This window comes from Artemia franciscana, chromosome 12 (assembly GCF_032884065.1).
Source record: "Artemia franciscana chromosome 12, ASM3288406v1, whole genome shotgun sequence".
Taxonomy (NCBI): domain Eukaryota; kingdom Metazoa; phylum Arthropoda; class Branchiopoda; order Anostraca; family Artemiidae; genus Artemia; species Artemia franciscana.
In genome coordinates, this window is record NC_088874.1 from 9,833,487 (window position 1) to 9,860,559 (window position 27,073).

General features: G+C 34.9%; 2 protein-coding genes across 5 annotated transcripts in view; both read left to right on the forward strand.

Moving 5' to 3' along the window:
- The window catches only part of LOC136033658 (sodium/glucose cotransporter 1-like), a 120,194-nt gene that overhangs the window by 91,469 nt on the left and 1,652 nt on the right, over window positions 1-27,073 (forward strand). For 3 of the 4 annotated variants that reach the window (XM_065714483.1, XM_065714484.1, XM_065714485.1), the window contains 5 exons: window positions 3,127-3,295; window positions 6,604-6,694; window positions 11,395-11,537; window positions 15,123-15,255; window positions 22,493-22,655. In XM_065714483.1, the coding sequence (XP_065570555.1) occupies window positions 3,127-3,295; window positions 6,604-6,694; window positions 11,395-11,537; window positions 15,123-15,255; window positions 22,493-22,655 (699 nt within the window). The remainder of the gene's footprint in view (window positions 1-3,126; window positions 3,296-6,603; window positions 6,695-11,394; window positions 11,538-15,122; window positions 15,256-22,492; window positions 22,656-27,073) is intronic. The other variant, XM_065714486.1, reaches the window with a different exon arrangement.
- LOC136033659 (alpha-aminoadipic semialdehyde dehydrogenase-like) overlaps window positions 1-27,073 on the forward strand; it is a 372,653-nt gene that overhangs the window by 42,162 nt on the left and 303,418 nt on the right. The gene's annotated exons all lie outside the window — the stretch shown is intronic.

The window sequence follows — 27,073 nt, forward strand, 5'->3', positions numbered from 1 at the left end:
GATCCAACGGTAATAATGCTAGTGTATGAACTAGTTTTTGACAAGCAGTTATTTTGAAAGGTCTTCCGTCCGTAAGGGTCTACAATTTGACGGTTACTGCATGAAAGAACATCAAAGGAAAATAAGTATATTTAATATATTTGAATATGTTTTAACGAATTTATATCCAAAGTATATTTCCACATGAGTGACGAGTTTGAGAAGTCATTGAAGAAGTCACGAAATTTGCGCACTCAGCAAAATCTTGAAGCAGAACGAGCCTTAGAAATGCTTATGGAACTACCAGATGGAGATGTTTCCGAGATGTCAGATCTTTCAAATTCCGATGGTGACGAGAGTGATAGCCAGTATTTTCTGCCGAACCCCGAACTAACCAACTTCTACGAGTTAACGCAGCTGGAACCGATGCGAGACATCCCCACTCCCGATAACTTTCTTGAGTCCCATGATCTTGAAGAACCTTGGCCCTCTACTAGCTCTGGGCCCTCCACTAGCTCTGACAGGGCAACTGAAGATCAGCAACCTTCTCCCAAAACGGTAAACCGACGAAACAGGGGTGAATACAAGTGGCGTTACAAGGACTTCGAACCTAATATTGAAGATCAGCAAGTTATGTATGCACATACTCCCCCCCCCCAATAGAGTCCATGTCCCCAGCCGAATATTTTTCTACGTTTTTCTCTGGTGAAATAATTGATAAGATATTGTTAGAGACGAATCGCTATGCAATGCTGTAGGACAACAAATTCATCGATGTCATAAAACAAGAGATATACTCTTATCTTTCAATAACTCTCTACATGGGAATAATAAGATTCCCTAGCTGCAAGCTCTACTGGGAGAAGGAGCTAAAATTGTGTTTAAAAACTTGTGTTGTTCAAGGTCAGGCCCATAGTTGACCTTCCGCGAGAAAAGTTGATGAGAACTGAGCCTGAAGAAAGACACAGTATCGATGAACAGATTATCCCATTCAAGGGAAGATCTGTTATGCGGCGGTATCTCCCAAACGAGCCGCACAAGTGGGGGTTCAAAGTATTTACTCGAGCTGGAAATAGTGGGATCATGTACGACATCGAAATATACCATGGCCGAGGAACTGTGGAAGCTGGGCCCTTCGGTCTTGGTGGAGATGTTGTTATGAGGTTCTTGAGATCCCTGAAACCCAAAGAGGGGCACAAGATATTTTTCGACAATTATTTTTGAGTGTAGACCTTGTCGTTCATCTGAAGGAGATTGGATATGATTGCGTTCGGACTATTCGTCAGAACTGTCTTTCAGGATGCGAACTAATGGAAGAAAAGGAACTGAAACGGTTTGGTTGGGGACACGTCGACTGGAGAGTTGAAATATTGACAGATGTTTGCTTGGTGCGCTGGTACGATAACAAAGCGGTCACGCTTGTGTCAAACTACGTTGCAGTTGAGCCCAAGGATACCTGTAGATGTTGAGACTCCTCCGAGAAGAAATACATGGAAATCGAAAGGCCCGCAGTGGTCAAAGAGTCCAACAAGTAGTAGGGCGGCGTGGACTTGACTCATATGCTTATTGAGCTCTATCACTCAAACCCGAAGACAAGAAAGTGGTATATGCGCATATTCTACTACGTTCTTGACAGTGCAGTAGTCAATGCCTGGCTTATTTATCGTCTTCATTGATCGCAGTCCAATGACAAACCAATGCCTCTACTGAAGTTCAAAACCTCCATTGCATGCTCTCTTGGATACTCCAACATCCCCCAAAAGCACCCTGGTATACCATTATCTCTGGAAACCGAAGGTACTCCTCCACGAAAAATACCTACACAGCCTACCCCCCCCCTACAGACGCATTTTCCTGGATTCGGAAAAGATCAAAAACGCTGCCGAAGTTGTCAGAGGAAGACAAAAATCCTGCGTAGCAAGTGCCTTGGAATTGCACTGTGCCTTGTTCCCGAGAGGAACTGTTTTCTCTCCTACCACAGGAGGTGAACTCTTTTTTACTTTTGTTATAGCTACTAGTTTTGTCTGTTACAAAAATACATGGCATTATTTGAAAAAAAATGATCCACTAAGGACGGATGTCCTTTTAAAGACATGACGGATCTCCAACCCTGAACCTATCGATTTCATAATTCAATACTCATAATTCAATAGATTTTTTTCATCTAAAAACATCCTTCAAATATTTTTTTTCCTATCGATTTCATAATTCAATACTTAAAGGGATATGACGAAAGTTTCCCACACTCTTTTATCCCTCATTCATTATGCTAAAATTTAAACTCCCCTCCCCCCAAGACTTTAAAAACATCTACTCAAGCACAAGGGAATTTAGACAGGAAACGATCTTTAGATGAACTTTTACTTTGTAGGGCATTTCTTTGGTGGAAATAAAACATGTTTCAGAAGATGAAATATTCTCCTAAACGGAAATAGTTAAGGGTAGTAGTCGTTTGGGAACGTCTAAACTATTTGTTTTGAATACACGTAACAAAAATTCACAATATACTACTTTTACACAATAAAAAATCCATAAAAATTGTTTTTTTTTGTTTTTTTTTCGTAGTAGTTAGAATTCTTGGCATGGTTTCATATGTTAAAAAATTCCTCAACATGAAACACATGTTCGTCCCAAAACGTAAAAAATCTGTAATTCTTCAAAATGCAAAATTCATCCCCCCTTGCTTAAGCCGATCTTGCATTTGACAAGTCAATCTCACAATTGATGCTTTGAATGCACAATTCATACATTTATGGGTTTAAATAGTTTATGTGCACATTCATCCCGTAATCAGTGGTATCGTTAACCAGAATTTTCGGATATTGGGGTTATTTATTTTCTTAATTCTTCAGTCATTTCTATTTGCTATTTAACAAGATTAATAAAAAAAATAAGTGAATAAGTAATAAAATAATGAATGAAAAAAGAAGAGAAAAAACCTGTAAAATTAAAAGGAATTCGAACAAATTGCATTAAAATGGGGATAATTAGTGGTTCAAGTTTATCAACGATTTTTTCTTGCTTATGTGCATTTTCTTGCTTATTTATTTCGTCTAAATTTATTACTTTTTGTCAGATTTTTGTGACTTATTTGGGTGTTTACTTTATGTTATGGGTATTTTCAGCTAAATTCTTCTAATTTTTCAGGGTATTCACGCTTGTCTTGGTGACGGTGAGCATACTCTGGATTCCAATTATTCAGTCCTCAAAAGAAAGTCAACTTTTTAATTACATTCAAAGTGTGACTTCATATCTGGCTCCTCCTGTGTGTGCAATCTACATACTTGCTGTATTCACAAATAGAATTAATGAAAAGGTAAAAGAACACATAGTAGCTAATGTAATTAAACTGATTGCCTGAAAGATGACAGATTGCCAGAGATTGTCCCTGTTGGCCAACCATCTAGGCAAAACAAAAAGCACGTCGTCCCCGAATGGGGGTGGGAGGTTATCGTAAGGAAACATATATAAGGTAAATGAAACTTCCCCGGAGGGTGTAAAGAGGGAGATTTTGAATATATTGGGGTGGAGGAGGAGTTTGCGATTTTATGTTTTGATTTAAGTTAGAAAACCTAATGTTATCTTGATGGCTTAAATCAGCGTCGTGAGAAATGTGACTAGACCTCACTTAAGTTCTTTTCTGATGCAGCAACCTACCCACACTCCTACTGTGATGTGAATGAATATCGGAATTAGAAGGAGACATGATAATAAAATGTGCTGGTGAAGACCATTCGAACGTTGATAAACCAGTTTCAACAGCTAGTGATCACACAACTGATCAATATGTTATATATCATGATGGATATAAGTATTATCTAAATATTTGTATTAATTAGTATAAATTATTTACCCAAATGATGTCTCTCAAGGAGTTAAGCAGGGTTGTTTTTATCCAGGGGTTGTTTAGCAGGGTTTTGTGCAAACATATGGATAATTTTCATGGACTTTGTACTAAAGAGCACGACAGATGCTATTGGAATTCAAATCAAAAAGTAAAACTCTCCTAGACTTGTATTATACTGATGATTTGAGTGTCCTAGATTGAAATATGGTGCAAAAACAGGATTGAAAATTAATATCAAGAAGGCTAAGTCTCTTAGACTAGGAACAAGTGAAGGTAAAGAGGAGATCTTGGGTAACGAGAAGATCCATCAAGATGGTGCAATGGTGAAATGAAGACATTGAAAGTAGAATAGCCAAGGAGCAAGGTGTATTTTCACAGTTCAAAAAAGTTTGGAAAAATACGAAGATGGGTCTCTGAACTAGGATTAGAATATTAGAAGCTGCAACGGTCAATTGTCTGATCAGATCCACGTTTTGAACTGTTTGCTAGAGCTCTTCTTGATTTCTACCCTTTGTACAGTGGAGAGAAACAGACACAAATTCTAGCCGAGTGGCAATTTGATTTATTACTGCTAAACTGGCCATTTATGAAAGTCTAACGTTTAATCATTACATTTTTATTTTCAAATTATTATTTTTGTTTTCATGTTCAAATTCTGGCCGAGAGGCAGTTTGATTTGGCTATTTGAGCTGGCTGAAATCTTGCATCCTTATAAATGCCAAATTGCAGTACAACAGTTTTCGCTATAAATATTTAAAAATTAATAAATAATTAAATTAATAATATTATATTAAATAATTAAATTATTATAATTATTATATTATAATAATTATTATTAAATTATTAATAAATAATTTAATTTAATAATAAATTTAATATAATAATAAATTATTATATTAAATAATTATTATATTAAATTATTAATTATTTTATATTAAATAATTAAATTATAATAATAACTAATAAATAATAAAAATTAATAATAATTAAAATATCTAAAATTCATTTATAATAAAACTATGGGTTACACACTAAAAGCCTTTGGTTTTTTCTTAGTTGGAACCTATTAAAGAACAAACAACAGGGAATCAGTCAGTGAGGCCACTCAAATATGACCTCATCCAATAGAAGGTTTTTTTTAAAAATATGTATTTCACTTTATCTTGGCAAAAGATACGCGTGTTAAATCATCTCGTACAGCCTATGAAGCAGGCACGTATGCAGTAATTTTTTCGAGGGGGGGCAAAACCTTCGAAACAGCATATATAAAGTAGCACTTTTTTATTTAGTAATGCGAAATGCACGTATATAGGAAAATACAGATTAACTTTAATCTGTAGTATTGTAGCGAATGGGGGGAAGAAGACTTAAGCCTCAGAAGACGTTTTAGGCTCAGACGTTTTAGGCTCAGGTTATGTTCATAGTGATTTAGAACCAGTGATTAATCTATTATATCCCACTGAAAGGGAAATTTTAGGGTTAACAGTGCAATTTGGGTGCTGCGGGGGGGGGGGGGGTAGTTCTTCTACTTCAAAAACGTTGATTTTAATGGAAAATGATAGTTTCCAAAATTGATCCATTAAAATCTGTACTTTATCCTAAAAAGGGGGGATAAATGCCCTAATATCAAGGATAATTCTATTTTGCTGTGGAAATCAAACTCTCTTTACAAAAACAAATAACAGTACAATTGCTAATTACTTCAAAGAGGGTAAAAAGTTAGACAGAGAATGGGTTAGTAATTGGGCAGTGACTTGACCGGATAATTGCATGCTGTAAAATCCCCCAAAAAAGGCTTCATACATGTATCTAGATTCTTAATATATGTCCTACTTTTGCCAGAAATCCCAAGAAACCATGGGGAAATTAAACATTTCACAAAATTTTGTGTGGGGGGCCGAGCCTTAAGGCCCCCCCTTGCGTATGTGCCAGCTATGAAGATACAGTTTTTGTAAAATATTGCATTTAGCTTTAATATTTTTTCAATTGTTTGCAAAAGCCGTTAGATAGAGCTATTTTTTTCAAATGGAACCTTAAATATCTCTCTACAATGTTTCAGTACCCCACTAGCGGCAACAAAAGAATTAAAACCTAGATGTTTCACTTCATTCTGTGTCGTAAAGTGATTTTCCTTTTTGTTCAAGATGGGGAACTGTAATTCTCCGATGTGGGGGATCTTGGCTATGGAGACCCAAGGAGTTAATTTCTCATTTAAATCTGGCTCTACTTTAGTGAGGTTTCAGTCTGTTTTTCGAAAATCCAAAAAAAAATCCCAATAAGCTTTTACTACTAAGATTAATTGTCATAGTTACCGTTTCTAAAACAAGTTTAAATAGTTATTCTCCCCTGCTCAGCAGATTAAATGTTTGTTTTCATTATTTTCTAACTAGAATGTTTTCCAAAATGTTTTTAAACTTTCGTTTACTGTGGATTTTGGTTTGATTTGTCTTTACATTGGGTTAATGGGCCATGGTTCATCCTTTACCAGGTTACAGCTGTCGCAGCACGCGGCTAATTCTATGAGTGACAGGTCCTCTGCATCCTATCTGAAAATATAACTTTCCTTGTTGCTTTTGTGGCTATAATTCCCTAAATGGGGTTTTAATTTTTAGAAAATTTGGTCGTAAAATTTTCAAAAAAAGCTAAGAAAATTAAGGAAAATAGCCTAATGAAATTTTACCAATCTATTTTTTACAAAAAAAAAAAACGGTAAAGAAATCGCCTATTTACCGAGATGACATCTTAGTATAGGCCTGATTCTTCTCTTTTAATTTTAGGGAGCGTTTTGGAGTCTTATGATTGGCCTTGCCACCGGTATTATAAGATTTGGCCTAGAGTTCGGATATGTCATTCCACCGTGTGGCTCAGGTGAATATTCTGTAAATTACATACTCAATATTTTCAGGAGCAGTGTAATATTAATAGTGAATCATTATTGCAATTCCACAATGTATTTCTGGGCCTTCTCTAGAGTTTTGATTGTGATTTCTTAATTAGATCCAGGTTTGACTATAATACTATCGCTTACTACTATAGTCTGTTAATTTAAAAGAATTTTCTATTCCACATTCTAGGAAAAGAAGAATGCGTACATTGATATTAAATAAAAAATGTCCTTTTTCTTATGTATTTTTCTGGCTATGACATCTTAATTTTTTGCGCCAACTTAGTTTTAGAGTTTAAGTACATTTCCAGCATAAAATTTCGGTGGCATTTATAATTTTACATTTTTATAAAAGCAGTTTTTGTTCTTGGAAAAGTTACTACCGCTGAGGGGAGAGGATGTGAGATTAAAAAAAAACTAAAGAAAATTATATCTTCAGTGGTTATATACTTTCATTCTATCGTACATTATTACTCTAAGTCTCCATTTACTATTACGTAACCTTTATTAGAACCAATTATGGCAATTATTATTGTAAAATTCAGTCCCTCAAGCCCAAAATTAGTTAAAACAAATTTATGACATGTCATTCCTGAATCAGTGTCAATTGGTCTAATTGAGTGTCTATTTTCAGTGTCTATTTCTTCAAACTCTTTTACATCTAAGAATTTATATCATTATTAATTTCAGCTCAAAAGGAAACAAATTGACAGGACCCCATAGCTTTAATGTTTCCATAGCATAATATTCGGGAGAATTTTAAAGAATGTTACATTCAATTTCATAACCTAAAAAGCCATTTTATGTCACGACTACAATCATACTTTTAGAACTCAATGTTATCTAAAATTATTGTCAATATTCTTTTGTCGTATCTAGTGATGGGATTTGTTTTAGTTTTCCTAACTAAAAAGGTTTAATATTTTAGTTTTTTTTAATTTTTTTAGCAATATTTAGTTTTAACTTTTCTGCTATTTGACCTTGTTGGTCCATTTTACTCGACATTAAGTTTCAACCTACTCTAGGTGCCTTAGATATTTTCACTCTAAATTACATATTGTTCTATTCTAAGTCTCACAGTGTCTTATCTAGCTTTTGGATAATTATGTTCTTTTTATTCCTTTCTTTTTAGTACATATCTGTTTTACCTCAGTGACGGTTAGAGATTGATGCTCAAAAGTTTTTGGTAGGATGAGGATTTTGATTGCAATAATTTCAATTTTGATTTCTAGGGCCATATTGTCGTTCTACAAGTTCAATATATTTCAAAAAAGTATGAATAACTTACAAGAGTGAAAACTGGTGCTAGTGTAGAAAAAACACAAATGCCATCTAGCGTTTTGCGTAGCTTGGATTGTGAAATGATGAGGGAAAGTTTTCAACAAAGTTATATAATTCGAATAGAATAAAATTAAGATTTTTTTTTGTTTCTAGCCTACGTAATAGTGTAAACAGGAATCAACGACAAAACACTTAGGGATCATACAATGTAAATTTTGCTTTAAACATGGAAATTTTATATCTCTTAAATAGCTTATATGGAAAACCCCGCATCCTTCCTTTATTTTTTAAAATTATTCGGGAAAAATTAATATGTAAATACCATATTCTGAATTTCATTGAAGTTTGTTTCTTATATAATTTTTTTTTCAAATTTGCAAGCACAAGAAATAGGTCAAAAGTAGACCGAGTTGCATCCAGCAGGGGCGCCAGTCATAGATGGGGGAAGAGAGAGTCGTCTCTTAAATAATTCATATGAAAACTTCTTCACCCCTCCTTAATTTTCGGAAATCGTTCTTCAGAAGTCTATTAATAAATCCACGGTTCAGAATTTTAATAAAGTTAATTTTTTGTATAGTTTCCTAAAGTTTTCCGTGCACGGAAAAAATAGCCCAGAAGCAAACTGAGTAAGTGCAGCAGGGATGCTCCTCATAGATGGAGGGAAGAGAGGGTAGTCTTATGGAATTTTTTTAATTTCAAATCTACCAGAAGGACTTACCTCTCAACGAAACTTAATAGGTAGTAAACTGTAGTGTCAGTTTTGCTCTTATAGTGTCAGTTTTGCTCTTAGCTTTGCGCTTAGAGTGTGTCTTTTCCAGACACACTCCAATATTGCAAGAAGCAGGAGGCAGGGGAATTCTCAAACTTTTGTCATCAGAGGATTCACCAGTGACATTGTCAGGCTTCTAACAAAAATGGTTTGAAGTAGGAGATTTTTTTTATGCCTTTTGGGATCTCAACTTGATCTAACCCTCTGCAAGAAACAGAAAAGGTTCCTCAATTTTGTCATCAGGACATCTAACGAGAGACATTGCCAAATGCCCAATGTCTAAGATATAGTGTCCCAATGGTATAGTCCATGTCTGATACAAGTTCTGTCCAAAGAGGTGATGGTGTCAGAATGTTTTATCAACAGAGTACGTAGCAAAAAGAATTACCAGATCTTACTGGGCCTTTACAAGAAATATTAGCAAGTTTGTTGGTGGTGCTTTTTGGGCACCCAAACAACGTCCATTCTCTGCAGAGAGAATTGTGTGTGTGGGGGGGGGGGGCTCCGAAGTCCAGGATGTCAAAACTTTGACGAAAAGACGGTCAAACCTACGTGTGTGGAATTTAAGAGATAGTGTCCAAGTTGTGTCTTTTTGGGATTCAGACCTGACATGATTTTGTGGGGAAGACTTCGGTCAATGTAAATAGTGATGAAGACCACACTGCATTTCCTTCATAGATAACACAATATAAAGCATAATAGGGAAGTTTTTTCTATAAGACCGTGGATTGCGGACTTTAAATGAATATTTTGACCCTATATCCAACGGTCGTTTTCAGCAGAACAAACGAGAAATATTAATGAAACTCACGTTAAAACAAAAATCTTTTTAAAACTATCCTAGCATCGTTACTTCGGGGAAGTTCAACCAGGATTCCATTTGTTTTTATTTTTCATTTGTTTTGCTGAGGACGGCCCTTGGATATAGGGTAGAAATAACTATTTTGAGTTCACATGCCACTGTCTTATGGAAAAATTTTTCTTGTTGTTCCATAATACCTCACTCTTTACGCTAAAGTATTTTTTAGTAATTTCAACTATTTATTCTATGGCCTTTGTCATTCAGAGGTCATTCTTAAAGAATTGAGACCAAATTGAAGCTTTAGTGTAAAGGGTGAGGTATTGATGAGGGGAGAACCCCTTCATATACATAATAAAAATATACAAATATAGAATTTCGTTACGTAAGTTAATTCGTAAGTTGCGTATATTTATTACTAATTAAAACGTTCGTAAAAAAAGTTCTAGTTGCCTTTTTAATTAACCAAAAATAGGAGTGCAACTAGGCCTCCTCCCCCACTCTTTCTTTTATCAAAGTCGTCCGATCAAAACTATGACAAAGCCATTTACCCCCCAAAAAATTAATACGCAAATTTCATTTTAATTATTCATGTGAGGTGAGCCAAAATCAAAACATGCATTAATTAAAAAAACATTCAGAAATTTAATAAAAAAAGCAAGTTTTTTAACTGCAAGTAAGGAGCGGCATTAAAACTTAAAACGAACAGAAATTATTCCGTATATGAAAGGGGTCGTCCCCTCCTCAACGCCTCGCTCTTTACGCTAAAATCTTTTATTGTGTTAGAAAGTAGAGTTGTGAGAAACAGTCAAACTTTAGCGTAAAGAGCGAGGCGTTGAGGAGAGGACGACCCCTTTCATATACGGAATAATTTCTGTTCGTTTTAAGTTTTAATGTCACCCCTTACTTGCAGCTAAAAAACTTGTTTTTTTTTATTTAGTCTCAGCAAAGATCGTTCAGAAATAACAGTAATTTTCATCGGTTTACTGGTTCTGGAAGGGGAGGTCTAGTTATTCTGACTGTAGGAAAACCCCCCATCCTTCTTAAAATCCCCCTGAATTTCCCTCCTAGATCTCGAAAACTACTCTTGAAAGGCCCTTTCATTGAAAAATATCTTTTTTAGCATTTCTATTGAAAAATTTTTTTTTACAGAATTACCCACCTACACTTTGAAAAGCACATTTTGAATCCTCTCCCTACTAAATGTTTGTAAATTGACTCTTACCTCTTCACTGCCTATTGGCATAGAGTGAAGCTGTGGAGCTGAATGAATCGTTTTCATTCAGCCAATCTATTTCGACACGAATTACTTGGATGGACTTCCAGAGGCCAGTAACAATTCGCATTTTTTTTCTATTAACTCAAGCTAAAAGAAATAACATAATTCTCAATATTATTAATACATAACTGTTCCAAGTTTAATTTCATTAATTAAAAAAATTTGGAGGGTAAAACTATTGGAAATTATTCATATCTTAGTTTTGTGATGGCATCACTCTCTATCTACATTTTTATTTAAAAAGCAGAGTCTTTGTCAGATTACATTTGCAATACATATATTAGTGAGTATTTTTATGATTTGCAGTATTCTTAAAGGTTCTTTAGGCTATAAGAGACAAAATGTGGCAACACAGTAAGCAAGGTGATGGATTGGGCGATCGGCGATTCTTTCAAAATTTGGCAACACTGAGCATTCGGGGACGGCCAGGGCAATGGGTGATTAATTCAGGCTTGTTTTCGAGAGCCCACTAACAATTTCTATTTCTTCATTTATTTGCTCATTCACTCACACTAACTCTCAGCCTTTGTTCACCTATCTTTTAATTTTATTTCAGTTGAGCCTGACACAAGACCAGAGGTTATCATGCGAATAGTTGGAGATATTCATTTTCTCCATTTTGGATGTATATTATTTCTAATTACTGGATTTTTTGCTGTCATTATAAGTGCTCTTACCGAGCCTCTTGACCCTGCATATGTACGTAGTTTCGAGTTTCTTACCGTATTTTTTTTTGCTGTAGTTTCTTACCGTAGTGCTCTTGACCCTGCATATCTTCGTAGTTTCTGTTCCTCTTATTTAGTTCTTTTTTTGCCACAAGAACTACATTTATAAAATTTTAAAATTTTGAAAATTTCCTTAAACATTCAAAAAATGTACTTAAGGCTTATGTTCCCCATGCCATTTTTAGTTTGTTATTTTTCTTCTCCCTTAAAGTCTTAATATATCAACCAAAGACATTTTTATATCATTCCATAGGTGAGATTCAGCTCTATCTATCTACCGAATTATATTTATGAAATTGGGTATATATTTTTTTTACAAAAATGCTTTGAGAATTGGTAAAAAAAAAATAGTTGAAAAATAACAAGTTTCATATTTTCTAAGCACGTTTACATCCTCCTTCAAGAAAAAGCATAAGTATTATCATAATTCTGGTTTGGTGAAAGGATGGATTTGACATTAATGATTCCGATGATATCCCTTATATGCGTAGCAACTTCTGTTTGTTTTAAGTTTTAATGTTACTCCTTATTTTCAGTTGAAAAAAACTGTTTTTTTCATTTAATATCAGCGAAAGACAATATTTTTGATATCATTCCATAGCCGAGGTTCCTCTCTATTCATCTGCCAAATTGCATTTATAGAATACCGTGTACATGTTTTTTTTTAGATTGAACATCTAAAAAAATCTCAAATACTTAGTTTAAAAAAACAATATTCCTATTTTTGAATAAAGCTGAGATCGTTCTCAAGAAAAGTTCAAGCAATATCACAAATATAATTCGGTGAACGGTTGAATTTGAGATTAATGAAAACAGTGATACAAGTATCCTGTCCTTTTGATGCAAGTCACAGAGACTTTTTTTACTTTTTACAATCAATTTTACAATACTTTTTACAATAAAAACTTTTTTACAATGAATTTTTACAAGTTCTAGTACAATCTTGTAATTTAACTAGAAAGTACAATCTTCTAGTATAAATATCAACTAATCCACAAGTATTCTTTTGAAGTCTTGTAAAAACAGTTTTGTTTTTGTTCAGGAAAGAATATTTCTGTTTTTTTTTTGGGGGGGGGGCTGAATCTTATAATTTTCTATATTTGTTCTTGGCTAAATTGAATTCATTTTCCATATTTTTTTTTGTTTTCTCCTGTTAGAAAACAAATTAATAATTTACGAGGCAGAATACTTTAAGGCTCTCCTTCCTATCTTCCGGTAGATTGACGAATATAATATTGTCAAGTCCTTTTTATAGCTGATTAATCTCTTTTATTTCAAATGAAACCCTATATCGACCAAATCATTCATACCGAGTCATTTTGTTGCTTTTCAACTTATGGTTCCCTTTGGTGAAAGTACAGGCCTCATATCTGATTGTTCCTATTCCGATCCCCTCTTCAACCTATCGCTACTTAAGGGAGCTAAAACAAAGAAAACGAAGTAAATACTTACTCACAGTTCTGTGATGAAAGTGTGCCACTTTACCACTTCCCAGTGGCAAAATCGCTTGTTTCAGAGGGAACACATACCTTAAGCTTTGTAAGTACTTGCAAACATAAAATGCCAGGTAAAAGAATACCTTAAGTTTTCCACTTAAGGTATAAGTGGAATATAAGTCTCTTAGTTCTGTGATAAAAGTGTGCCACTTTATCACTTCACAGTGGCAAAATTGCTTGTTTCAGAGGGATCATATACCTTAAGCTCTGTAAGTACTTGCAAACATAAATACCAGGTAAAAGAATACATTAAGTATTCTACTTAAGGTATATGTTCTCTCTTAAGCAAACAATTTTGCAATAAGCTGCTGAATTCTCTGCCAAAAGGATAGGATACTTCTATCATTGCACTCATTAGTGAATGAATCATTAGTGAATCATTAATGAATCGGTCCATTCACCGATCCGGAAACTTGCTTAAAACTTGTTGTATAGACTTGTATGACAAAGGAAAAGTGTCCTTTCCTAAATCAAGCTTAAGCTTCTATCTGTTCCTTTTCATAAGTAATATCACAGAAGGAAAAAAATAGGTAGGAAATAATGTCAGAACGTCAAGCATTTCAGGAAGTTCAGACTTTCGTAGGCTGTCGTGCTCACGACAGTCTACGACAGCTTGTGGTTCAATTTAGCAGAAATTAATTTCTACTGATGGACTCTCATTCAACAAGCTTTTGTTAATATTTAGATCCCATGGAAATCCTAACAAACAAATCCTAACAAACCCTAATAACTCCTAACAAATCCTTATAAATAATTTTAAAATGTATTTTCAAAATCTAGGGGAGGTATTTTTTTGGTTTGTCATGTTTTTTTTATGAAAACTATTCTTCAAGAAAATATAAGAAAATATATTTTTCAAAAGTGTATGTTTAGAGATCTAAGGGGACAAACAGATCTTGGAGTCATTCCCCCCTGTCCTGCTCCACTACTGCTCAGGCATCTCGCTGCATATAAGCTAGTTTTAAAAGGTTGTATACCACTAATTTTTTTCAAAAAGAGATCAAAAACAAACTTCACTCAAGAGGTAATGCTTCTGAGAAAAGGCACCTCAGGGTCCAGTGAAAAAGAGTCCTGTTATCCCGAATCTATGAGGAATGACCAAATTTCATACAGCCCAAACTAGTTTTAAGGGTTTGTTAGATTAGGGAAAAATTGCGCTTACTTACCTATATCAGAACAGCAATAGAAGCTTAATTGCAAAATAAGATATTTTCGTATTTTTACATGGAAATAACGTTGATTTTTTTTTCACAGACCACACTGCCTTTCTTTGACGAAACGATTGTACCAGCCCTATTTAGAATTCAACATAAATTTAAGCAAGATTAAGGAATTCAAGACTTTGAATGAACTTTTTAAGCCAAAATGTTAATGAGCTTTTTAAGCAATGGACCGGTAACATTCAGTTATCCAGAAGTTATAATAGTTTTTTCTGTATAAATACAGTTTTTTTTTAATTATTATACTTTAGTATTTCTGCTGATGATGAAAACTGTCTATGTTTTCGAATTTTCACTGTCTAATAAATGACTTATCCTTATTGACACTCTTATTCGTTTCGTCATGAAAATGACGTATCAGTCTAATCGTTTCTAAACGGTGTATCTGACGTTATCTATAAAATCTCATTTTTTTTATTCTGAGGTGCCAAAACCAGCTTTCGGTTAGTTGACACCTGTAAATCCCATCAGTCCCGAAAGGGTTAAAGAATTTTGATTCATAAATACATTTTCTTTTATGATCATTTATCCCTACACGTCAAATTCTTGTTAAACAGCAACAAATTCAAAGTAATGTAGACAAAAAAAAAATCCTGAGAAATCCTAGATTTCCAAAATTTCTGAAAAAATCTACTTGGTTGACAGAAATACTGATGTTTGGGATAAATCCTGCAAAGTGGAAAAACTGGCCGATGTCAGCTTTTCAAATTAAGTCCTGTCTTTTAAATTTTCCATCTCAAAATATGAAGTTAAAATCATTGGATCCATAAATCCTACAATTTTGGTTGACAGATTTGACTATACTTTGGCTTGAAAAATTTCTTAAAACTTTATTTGTTTTAGCTACACCGGTTAACTTGGTGGACACGATACAGTCGCAAAGTCCGTTTGGATCTGAGAGATGAAATTGAAGAACAAGCAGAACTGGCAAAGAGACGTGAGCTAAAAAGACAAAATGAAAGCGAAACAAATCTTGGTAAATATGTCTCCTATTACTATAACTAACAACTCACTGCGGCATCAAGCCACCTAAGGCCAACACAGCTAAACATGCTCCTCCTCTATCCCAATATATTTAAAACCTCCCTTTTTACACCTTCCCAAAAAGTTCCTATTTCCCACGAATCTTTCCTTACGATCTCCTCTCCCCAAATTCACGGACAACGCACTTTTTGCTTGGCCCTAGATGGTTGTCCAAAAAGGACGATCTTTGCCAATCTGTCATCTTTCATCCGCAAATGGTGTCCTCACCATCTCAACCTTTCTCTCGTTACAGCCCTAGAAATTGGAATAGAACTATATTTTTTAGTACAGCATACTGTTTGACATTCGGTCTGTCAGACGGGTTACCACACAACAATCCGTATACAACTTCTCTGGAAAATATTGAACAAATCCTCCCGCGTCTTTCGGAACGCTCACGTTTCAGAATCGCACTTGACCTAGCTTCTAATATTCTAAACTTGGTTCGCAAACTTACCTTCGTATTCTCCCAAAAAATTTTCAACTATAAAAAACACCCTGAAACTTGGCTATTCTACTTTTAAGATCTTTAGTACATCCACCATCTTTACTAATAATACTACCTAGGTAAATGAAAATATCAATTTCATCAATCGTCTCGTTGACCAACATTACCTCTTCAACTTCACTTACTCGCAGTCTAAGCGACTTAGTCTGCTGAACATATAATTTAAACCTATTCTTGCACCCTGATCTCTCAGAACCTCAAACAAAGATTATTCACTTTGCTAACATTTTCACCTAGGACACTCAAATCTTCAGCATAATCTAAACCTAACTAATTCTACCGTACTTTCCCATTTGATTCCAAGCTCTTCCAGAGCCTTTTCTGTGTCCTTAGGACAAAGTCCATCAAAATGATCCATATAAATGGGGATAGAACACAACACTGCTTAACTCCCGATCCAATATGACTTCGGCTACTAACCTAATTTCTATGTGAATCATAGTAATCTCATTTTCGTACGTAACACAAATCACTTTATTGTGTTTATATTGTATACCATACAAGGATAGAACCATCGTTAAAGCTCTTCTATCGGCTAAATCAAACGCTTAATCACAATGTATGAAGCTAAAGATTAAACTGGTCTGATGACTCAGGCACTTCTGAATTATTAATCTAAGAATAAAAATCCAATCAATGCATCCTTTCCCCCTTCTTAAAACCACATTGTCCTCCTCTTAAAACTTTATCTACAAAAGTCTAAGTCAAAAAATTATCATCATACTAAGTAATTTGCTTCCTACAGAAACCAGGCTAATGCCTTTATAATTGCAACACTCGCTTTCATCACTTTTTCATAGAAGGGTTTACTTAAAGTTTTTTTTCTAAAATCACTGGATACTTCCTTTTTTCTAAAATTATATTTTCAATCTGTAGTAACTTATCTCTAACTTCACAATCACCATATTAAAAAAAAAAAAAAAAAAAAAAAAATTACCACACTACCATCACCAGGGGCCTTGCTAACTTCTTACCTTTTTAGTACTGTCTATAAATCTTTCTAACAAATTAATTTTCGTTCACTTCTAAAGTGTCACAAACCTTTTCATTCTTTTCTATATAATTTCCTGCAACTTTATCGCAGTTAAGTATGTTCTCAAGATATTCTACCTATCTCTCTTTAACTCCTTCCATGTCACTAATTGTGGCACTGTTTCTATCTTTAACTGGGACAAGTGTAGAATGATTGTTCCCACTCGGTTTTTCAACATGCCAATGCAATATTTTACTATTATGTCGTCTGGCTGCATCTTCTAAATCTTCAGCAACTTAAAACAATTTTAATTCATATTTTAATGCTTTCACTACTTTCTTTGTATTCCCCTTATTTTCAAATGATCTATCCCTCAAATAATTCTTGTATAAGTCTCTCTTTCTCTTTTTTAAACAAAAAGCATTTTTATATTAGCATTATATACATATACAAATATATACAAAAAATTATATAAAAGCATTATATTTACATTAGCATTCAATAGTATTCCTAGCTATCTTCTTAACTTTCCTCTGCTACTTCAAAAACTATTAACCTGAACTTATTCCGTCTATCTTTTACATTTGTCCAATTTTTGACTCTTTAGTTTAACAGTCCCTGGAAGGTTTCTTCCGAATTTTCATCCTGGAGTCTCCCAAACTCCTATTGGTAAATGTTAAATTTATCACCATAATAGTTTTTCATCATTTCCTAAGGGAGGGGGGCTCGAAACAAAAAAATCTTATATTTTGAGTGTCTATTTTAAAACTTTCATTGGAGAAACCCACCACACCAATCTAAAGGGGGAATCTTCACCTTTCACGCGTATACACTCTGTCATAACTAGACTCTATTAAACTAATCTGTCATCCTATATCCGCAGAAAATGGTCTAGCCATCTCAACCTTTCCGTCATTTTAGCCATGGAAAGTATGATTGAACCAAATTTTTCGGACAGCTTACGGTTGGAAATATGGTCAGTCAGATGGGTGTCCAAAACAATCTGTAGACAATTTCTTTGGAAAATATCTAACAAATCTTCCTCTGTCTGTCGGAGCACCCTCAATTCAGAACAATACTTGACAACTGTCAACACTGTAGCTTTCAATATTCAAGTCTCGGTTCGCAGACTTATCTTCCTATTCTTCCGAACTTTTTTCAGCTGTGAAAAAACACCTTTGGTCTAGGCTATCCTACTTTTAACATATTGACTGCACCCACAATCTTTACTAATATTACTAACTATATAAGTGAAGCTGTCCACTTGATCGATCTTCTCGTCACCCAATATTACCTCTTCACCTTCACTTATTACCAGTCTTCGCGACATTGCTTTCTCAATATTAATTTTCAAAATTTTCAAGTCTTCAAAAATTCGTTCATTGTACTAACATCCCCATCTATAACACTCAAATCATCAGCATAATCTAAGTTTAGGAGAGCTTTCCCTCCTCGTTTGATTCCATCCTCTCCAATAGTGTTTGCTATGTTCCTTAAAGACAAAGTCCTTCAAAAGGATCCATATAAATAGAAAGTCTTGTCTTGCCGTTAGAAGGAGCAAGACCTTAACACAAGCTACAAAGCTGGGCTTTTATCTGCTAACAAGTAAAACAGGGATTCCCAACCTTTTTGTACTTTCATTGAGCACATTCTAAAATATCGATAGGGTGAAGTGCACCACCTATTTTTAAACCACAAACTCTTTCCATGAATTCTCATTCCTATAATTTATTTCTTTTATACAAAATTTATTAATATATGATAAACAAAAACGTTTCAAATAATAAAATTATTATTCAAATTATATGCACTCAGAGAAATATATTTACATAATGTAAACAACAGCATGTCAATATGATCTTTGGCACTGCATAGCATTAGTCAACACCTCATAATTAGGAAAGTATGATGATAATCCTGTAATAATCCTTATAAAGATGCTCCACAGTGAATTGAGGTCTATATTTTACTTTTTCAAATTCATGTTTGAAAAAAAATGATTCACATAAAAATGTCAAACCAAAAAATGATTGAATGTCATATGCCACTTTTATCTAAAATGGAAACTTTTCTGTGTCCACGGTATTTCAAAAGTCCTATGATATTAATGAATTTAGGAAAATATCCTTCTTAAGATCCAACATTTCTAACTCTAACTCTTCTTTCTCGCCTTTAACAACACTTGCAATGCATGCACCTATTTCCAATAGCCTACATTCATTTGGCAATTAAAAGGATTGATACAGAAGAAAAATAATTGGCTCGATTTGTGTAAACTGCAAAAATCTCTGTTCAAACTGTTTTCTAAACTTGAAGATGATTAATAACTAATGACCTGATTAATTCTTTATCACCTAGCATTTGCTTCATTTGTGGAAAATGCATGAGAGAATTGACCTGCTGAAGTGATATTAATAAATCCAATTTAACTTTAAATTACTTTACAGAGCTTATCATTTCAGCTATGTTTTTGTTCTCCTAGACTCTTTCCCCAAACTGCAAATTTAAAGAATTAATTTTATTCATGATATCTGTGAGAAATCCAAAATCAATCAGCCACCGAGACTCAGTTTCTTCATCATAATTTTCATTTTTATCGTTTAAAATCTTTTTATTTCTTCAGTCAAACTCACAAATCTCGTAAGAACCTTTTCTGTACTGAGCCAACGTACTTCAGTATGCAGATTAAGATCATGGTCTCATCTTCAGTATTTTTTAACAGGGTCTTAAAAGTCGGTGTTGCAAAGGAATTGCTAAAATATAATTGATTATTTTTGTAAGGGCAATGTTTTACATCACAGAGCTTCTTGATGGATAATACAGTGGTAAGACCTAAAGTTTGAAAATGATTCACCCTTCTTGCAGAGGTATGTAAATCCTTTGTTTTTACCTACCATTGCTGGAGCCCCATTGGTGGTTATCACAGACAGCTTTTGCAAAGGGACAATTATTGACTTGGCATGTGTTCTGATTTTATTATCAGTATCCTCGCCCCTTGTCTGTCCTTTCATAGGTAATATTTCAGCATATCCTCTTTTACTGTGAAGTTACTACATACCATCTCACCATGACTGCTATCCGTGCGGTGTCTGATATATCTGTTGACTTGTCAAACTTTTAACAAGAACCAGTCACAACCCAGTCAGTCTTTAACTGAAATTGGATGTCTGTTAGTGTTCTTCTGGTGACAGTTTTACTTGACAAATGTAAGTCTTGTATTGCTGAGACAATCTCACGTTTGTTGAAAGATCCATCAAACAAACAATGGGCATCAGTAAAGAATAGTTCTTAAAACAACCCATCATCAATGAAAGGTGTCTTATTTTTGTGAGCATGTAAGAGATTTTGAGAGAAGCAATGGCGGCCTTTTTAGAATTTTCCACACGTCTAGTAAAAAAACTTGTGTTGCAGTTAGAGTTGATTTTATTTGACATATTTTTTTCTTTCTTACTTCAAATTTAAGTGAATAATCCAGATCAAAAGTGCCGTAAGTTGTCTGAAAGTGAGGTTTAACATTACGTTTTTTGCCACTGCAATACTACTACTAAATAACAAACAATCGCATTTATTTTTCAAATTAACGAAACAATATGATTCCTCCCAGTCTTAGTTAAAGTTATAGTCGTTGTCTTTCACTCGGTCCACTTATTTTCGGCCTAAAGAAATAAAAAATAAATAGTAATTGAACTACAATATAATATCAACCTTATAACATACGTCTGATCTACATTATATGTATAAATGTTTTATAACATGGACTATAACTATCCCCTCAATCTTGATATATTATCGCTTAATAATATAATAGAATGCCCACCTCAAGGTCAGGAACTACGCACAGGCACATTAGGCCCGGGCCTATAGGCACACAATGCCAATGGGCGTGGAAAAAACATTGAGCGATTTTTTTTTCTTAGCAAAAGTTGGACTAATATGACTTATCGTTAAAGTGCCAGGTACACTTTGCTGCTGCCCTACCTATTCCCAAACAAGTGATTTTAAAACAACACAGGAATCCCGTAGCCCCTTATAAACCGTCAGATGTCTCCAAGAATGGCACCTGAGAGCTCGGTATCACCTCTCTCTTGCATTACTTCTGGCCCATCACTCATCAGTTGCCTTCTGTTCAGGGATTCCACTATCCCTGTAAATCTCTGTGTCTCCCCGAAAAAAATTGCTTGGGCCTTGGGGCGCCAAAGGTTTAGATCTGGCCCTGCCCACCTCGCTTTTAGCCCTTTAAAAACCTTCAGAACCAATATCAAAACTTCGTGTTTGCTAAATAGACGAAGATGTCTCCTAGCTCCTGTCACGGCCCGATCGGGCAGCAATCATAATGAAAACAACGCGGCTCCAGGCTAGCGTGAGAGCTAGTGAGGAGTGCAGTCTGGCTCGGCGATAGACATAGGTGACAAGAACTGTTAGCAAAGGAACACCTCATACATACAGTGTGAAAAAAAAACACTGTAAAAAGTAAAAAAAAATTAAAACTCTAACAAATAAATAAAAACAATTCACATTTTTAATTAATGTTTATAGAAGATCCTTTCTCGGTTGAATAGTGCCGGGCACATATGAATCGTTCCACTGGCACCATGGTGCTCATGGCCACAGGGTTGGGGACCCCAAAAGTAAAAGATTGTCCAGGTAATTAATATACCAGAGAAATACTTGAAACAGACGCACATTAAAAATAAAATTTTAAAGAAATCCACTACCACTACTACTACTGCTTAACCCCCCACCAGGTATTTATTTTCCCAGACACATAATTTCCTGATTTAAAAGGCACATTTAAATCCAAATAATTAAGGGCAGACTAGGTTATATTTCATAGAAAGAGAAAATGCATTTACATTATTGCTTCAGGAACGGTCTTTTCATTTAATACTTGTTTTTAAGTTTCCTTTTTGTCCTTAGGACTTTTATCCATTTTTTTACACTTAATTTACCTCCGTGCGCTGAGGATGGTCGAGGGGGGGGGACAGAAACTTATCCTCGTATGTACTTTATTTTTTCTTTGTACACTGAAGCTATTCTCCATTTCTTTTCGTTTTGTCACGCTTAGACGGTGTGGTCTTAAAAATTATTTAAAAGGCAATGCATTATTTTTACATTATTATTATGAAATGCATTATTATTATAAAAGGCAAAATTATTTATAAATTTAAATTATCTAAAATATTTAAAATTAAATCCCATTGGTGCCTCAAATTTTTGTCCTGTGGTGGCGCAGTGGATTTGACCTTAGCTTGGTAATACGGGACCCAGAGATCGAATCACGCTGCAAGAATGCACTGCAGGGCCGACGCAGGGACCTTAGTAGTCAAGAAGCGTCGTTAATTCTTACATAATAATAATAATTTAAAATTAAATATTTAAAATATTAAAAAAAAATTATTTAATGCATTTAAAATTATTTAAAAGGGCACATTGAATTTGAAAATGAATTTTATACTGAAATGATAAAGCACGTAAAATTGACAGTTCAAACTCCAGGATAGAAAGGGGATAGAAAGGGAATAAAAGTTTTGTCCATGAGAAATGGTGTCGAAAGCTTTAGACATATCAAGTGCGTATAGATGAAGTCCAAATCCCTTTCGCAAAGCTTCATGAAATAAAATCACACGCACACGATATGCTTGTAGGCAATTAGCACAGATTAAAAAGTTTAGAAAAAGGCTAGAAAAATCGAAAAATTATCTTTTTCAGTTGAGAAGAAGCTTCCAACCTGGCGACGAGCTTTGAATTTCGTCTGTGGAGTAGAAACGCAAAAAGTTACGACCGTTATAGAGAATGATAGAGTCAAGCTGAGTCCTCAAGAGGAAGCAAAAGAAGCAGCTGACTTTTTAAAAGAGGACCACTTCTGGGGGAGGTATTTCCATCTTTCTTTGTTTTTTTAAATACAGTTCATGGTGCAAGATACGTCAATAGAGCAATGTTAGCAAAAAACTCTGGTTAAAATAACTTGAATTCCAAGAAAGTTCGTTATAAACCTGCATTAAAAATATTTGAATGGAAAAATTTAACTTTTCTTCTCCTGCTTTAAGTAATAATTAGCATTTACACATAGTGGTAAAAACACGAAATGATTTTAATTTAACTAATTTTTGGATTTAAAATGACTGTAAAAAACAAGAAAAAAGGTAAAGAATACGAACATTGAACTATAAAGACCCTACATGGAGGGGAGAGGGAGGAGGCAGCCATACTGGGCTCTGCCACACTTCCTGTTTACCTTCCCTAGATTTCTCCAGATATCCATTTTAAGTTGAGTTGACTTAGGCAAAGTTTACAGAGTCGCACCACTGACACCGTTCCAAACCAAATGACCAGCGACACCAGGGCTCGAACCCTGTCCTTAAAGTAAAATATACCCTTGAAAGAAATACATAATTCCAAGACAGTATGGCTAAAATACTTACAACCAACTGGTTCGGCCGAACCAGGTTTGGCCAAACCATGTTCGGTTGAGATCTAATAGCGTTTCGTTAGGTTTCCTGATGAAAATAGAGACAGGATTTACCCCCCCCCCCACCGTCCCCCACCTCCTCATGAGTCCGATCATAGATGAAATTGACTGATTATTGACTTCCACATGACTAGAACTTAGAGTCCCTGTCTCTGTTCCCTCCATAAGAATTGCTTCCTGGCACCCAAAAGCCATATTTAGGCTACTAGCTTTAACTCCGCAACAAAACTGATTGATATCTGACAACCCTTCTGACATATGTGCAAATGAAAAGATACCCCCCCCCTAGTGTATCAGATCTTGGGTGAACTTTCTTCTGCCTGGTTACAGTTTCAGAAATTCTAAATCTATGATGTTCAGAAAATTTAATCAGAACAAGATATTTGATAAACAGACAAAAGAAGATTAGGGATTCCCAATCTCATTTTTAAGATTAATCAGTAGCTATTTAGTCTTCAACCTGTTAAGACTTATTTTCTCTTTGAAAAGGATTAATCTCAGTTTTAACCAGTGGTGAAAAAAAAAAGGATTATTTTCTGAATTAGTTAGAGACTGAATCTGAACCAGTTGATAAAGGATTGTATATTGAATTAATTAGAGACTGAATTTATTCAACAACTACAAAATTATTACCTGAATGCCTGAAATGTGATTATTACCTGATTTGATTGTGATGAAATGGGTTTATAGACGAAGTTGGATATCCTCTTCTGGCGAAAGGACTTTCTAGCCTATTTTGTGGATCTCTCAAACTAAATCTACCTTTTTAAATCGTGTGAAAAGTTTACTTTGGATTTTCCCAGACAATCTACAATCAATTTTCTTGGATTTTCACCCCTCGAAACGATAAGTCATTTAAACTTATTTTTGGACTATATTTAAACTTAGAGTGTCGAGAATTGGAGTTGGGCATTTTTATTGAATTATGTGAATTATGTCTGAGGCAGACAGCGATAGCATGCGATCGGTGGGTGATAGGAAACTGGTTTACTCGCCCGTGCTAAATTTCATACAGTCTAATTACGAATCCGGAATAGATGATGAAGTGATAATTAAGTGTGCCGTTGATTTTTTTGACGGATCAGTCATTTCTTCTGCTAAGGTGGAATTTTGGAACACAGTTAACAATGATATCCAGCCATCAAAGCGTATTGGTGCTAAGGCAGCGTCAAATAATGTTAAGAATATTCTCGATCTGCTACGTAAGTGTGATAATGACGATTTGGATATTCCTTGCTACGTCATTCGTGTACCTACTGAAGTCCCCTGTATACCAGCGGTAGCATATTCTAGATTAGCTGCGAAAGTAAATAGCTGTTAACAGATGTTAAAAACTATGTCTTCTAAAATGGTGGCTTACGAAACCAATTTCCCATCCCTTTCCTCTCGCAATGATGAAAATCATGCCACAGCGATTATCTCTAAGGTTTCGCCTGATCTGAGCAATCCTACAAAACGCAGACAAGCTCTGGAACAAGTTTGCGGTCATGAATCGATTCAGTCGGTTAAACCTGTTGGTGACCATTGATAAAACCGCTGCCCCGGAGTTCTGTGTCTCGGCCCAGTCAGTCCTACCCTCCTCAATTGTGAAAATGAAATCCAAAAAGTACTATGGTTTAGTTAAAGGCATTGAAAGTGATTTTGAACTCGCTATGTTTAAGAAGGTCCCTTGGATCACTGATGCTACTCGTCTTGGCAACTCGAATTCCGTAAAGCTCTGTTTTACGGATGCCAGGTCACTCGAACATGCTTTAAAAGATGGTATTCGGATTGAGTATGAATCAATTCGAGTATTTGTTTTTCACGATCTTCCACGATGCTGTAACAAGTGCCGTTCACCCAACCACCTACAGGTGGTTTGCAAAAGTTCTTTCCCGAAATGCTCTCGATGTGCTGGTCCTCATGAGGCAACACGTGATTCGCCGTGTCAAATGCAGCCCAAATGCACTAACTGTGATGGATCCCATGTTCCTTATAGCCTACGGTGTCCTATTCTACGTGATATTGTTAACAGCAGAAAGAAAACCCCAAACCTTAAACGAAGGAATTGGACTATACAAGTACTGTACAAGATTTTACGTTTCTCACGAATTTATCACTGTGCAATAATGTTGTTTTTAACTATTACAATGACCCAAATAATCTGTCCACCATCACCTTAGCTAGCCCCGATAGCCCTTTAAACCAAATTAACTTTAAATATCTCGACACTTTTGATTTTGTGAAAAATGTGAAACCTAAGCTAATGGAAGAGACCAAACTTAATGTAATTTGCTTTAACATCAGAAGCATACGGGATAAGTGGGCTAATTTTAAAGATTTAATTTTAACAAATGGTTACTGCCCTTTCGACGTAATTGGAATAACGGAGACGTGGCTTTCAGAAATTGATGATACTAATGAATTTTCCCTCACTGGCTTTCAAGCTATTCATATTGAAAGAAAATTAACCGAGTCTTCTGGCGGCATTTCTCTTAACATCCGATCAAGTCTAAAATTCACAAGACTATTAGACTGTGAATTCTTGTTCTTGCAACCTATAAATAATAGATGCATTTATTCAATAATCGTCGACATAAGTGTAGACGAGAATTCTTTTATTTTTTCGTTATTCTATAAACCATCCTCATTTCTGACACCTTACTTTTGTAATCTGTTTGATGATTTTTCTAGTTTTATTAATTTACCACAAAAGAAGGCAATAGTTTTTGGGGACTTAAATTGTAATTTATTAAATTTTAGCAATAATAATGATTGTGATACCTTCTTTAAAATATTTACCTCAAGTGGTCTTCTTCCCACAATCCTTTTTCCTACTAGAGTTGATCCTATGAGGTCTACCGCTACTTTAATTGACAACATTTTTGAATCCACTTCCCTGGGAAACCACCTGTCCTCCAAAATAATATTTTCTGACCTGTCAGATCACTTTCCAATCTATCTTTCCTTACCCTCCCTATCAGCTACTCAACCCCGTAGAACTAATACCCCTATGTCTAATAGAATATATAATACTGTGAATATGAACCGGTTCACGGATTGTTTGAAATCCTTCGACTGGTCCAAGATTTTGGATTGTCAGGATGTTAATTCAGCCACAAATACTTATACGCAGTTATTGAGTCATCTTATCAGTTCAACCTTTCCAGTTCGTAAATCAAACCGAAAAACTAGCCATATACGCCCCTGGATGTCCAATAGCCTGACAATCTCTTCATACCGAAAAAATGACATTTATAAGTTAGCTTGCAAAACCAGTAGCGTTATTGACCTGGCCAATTATAAAAAATACAAAAACGTATATACCAAACTCATCCGGGAAGCAAAGAAAAATTATTATTATTCAAAAATCTCTCACTGCAAAGGGAACTTGCAAAAAATTTGGTCTACAATAAATGAAATTCTTTAAAAAAAAGGAATTCAAGATCTGTACCTATTAACCTTAGGGACATCAGTGGCAGATTAATTGACCCAATTTCAGTACCGGATGCTTTTAATAATTATTTCACTAATATTCCAAATGCTAACTCCTGTTCCTTCTCCCAGTCAGTACACCCTAGCAAGAATCCCAGATTCATGTTTTTCTCTCCAACTGATCGCAAAGAGGTGCTTCAAGTTATCGAATCTCTCTCTAATAGTAGTACACCTGACAATTATCATCCAATCTCACTCCTCCCAGTTATATCTAAAGTGCTCGAGAGAATTATATTCCGACGTCTTTCTCCCTTTGTATTTGGGAATCATTCATCAGATTCATTGATTTCTCCTCATCAATATGGCTTCCGTGCCAAATTTTCAACTGCTCATGCACTAATAGACGC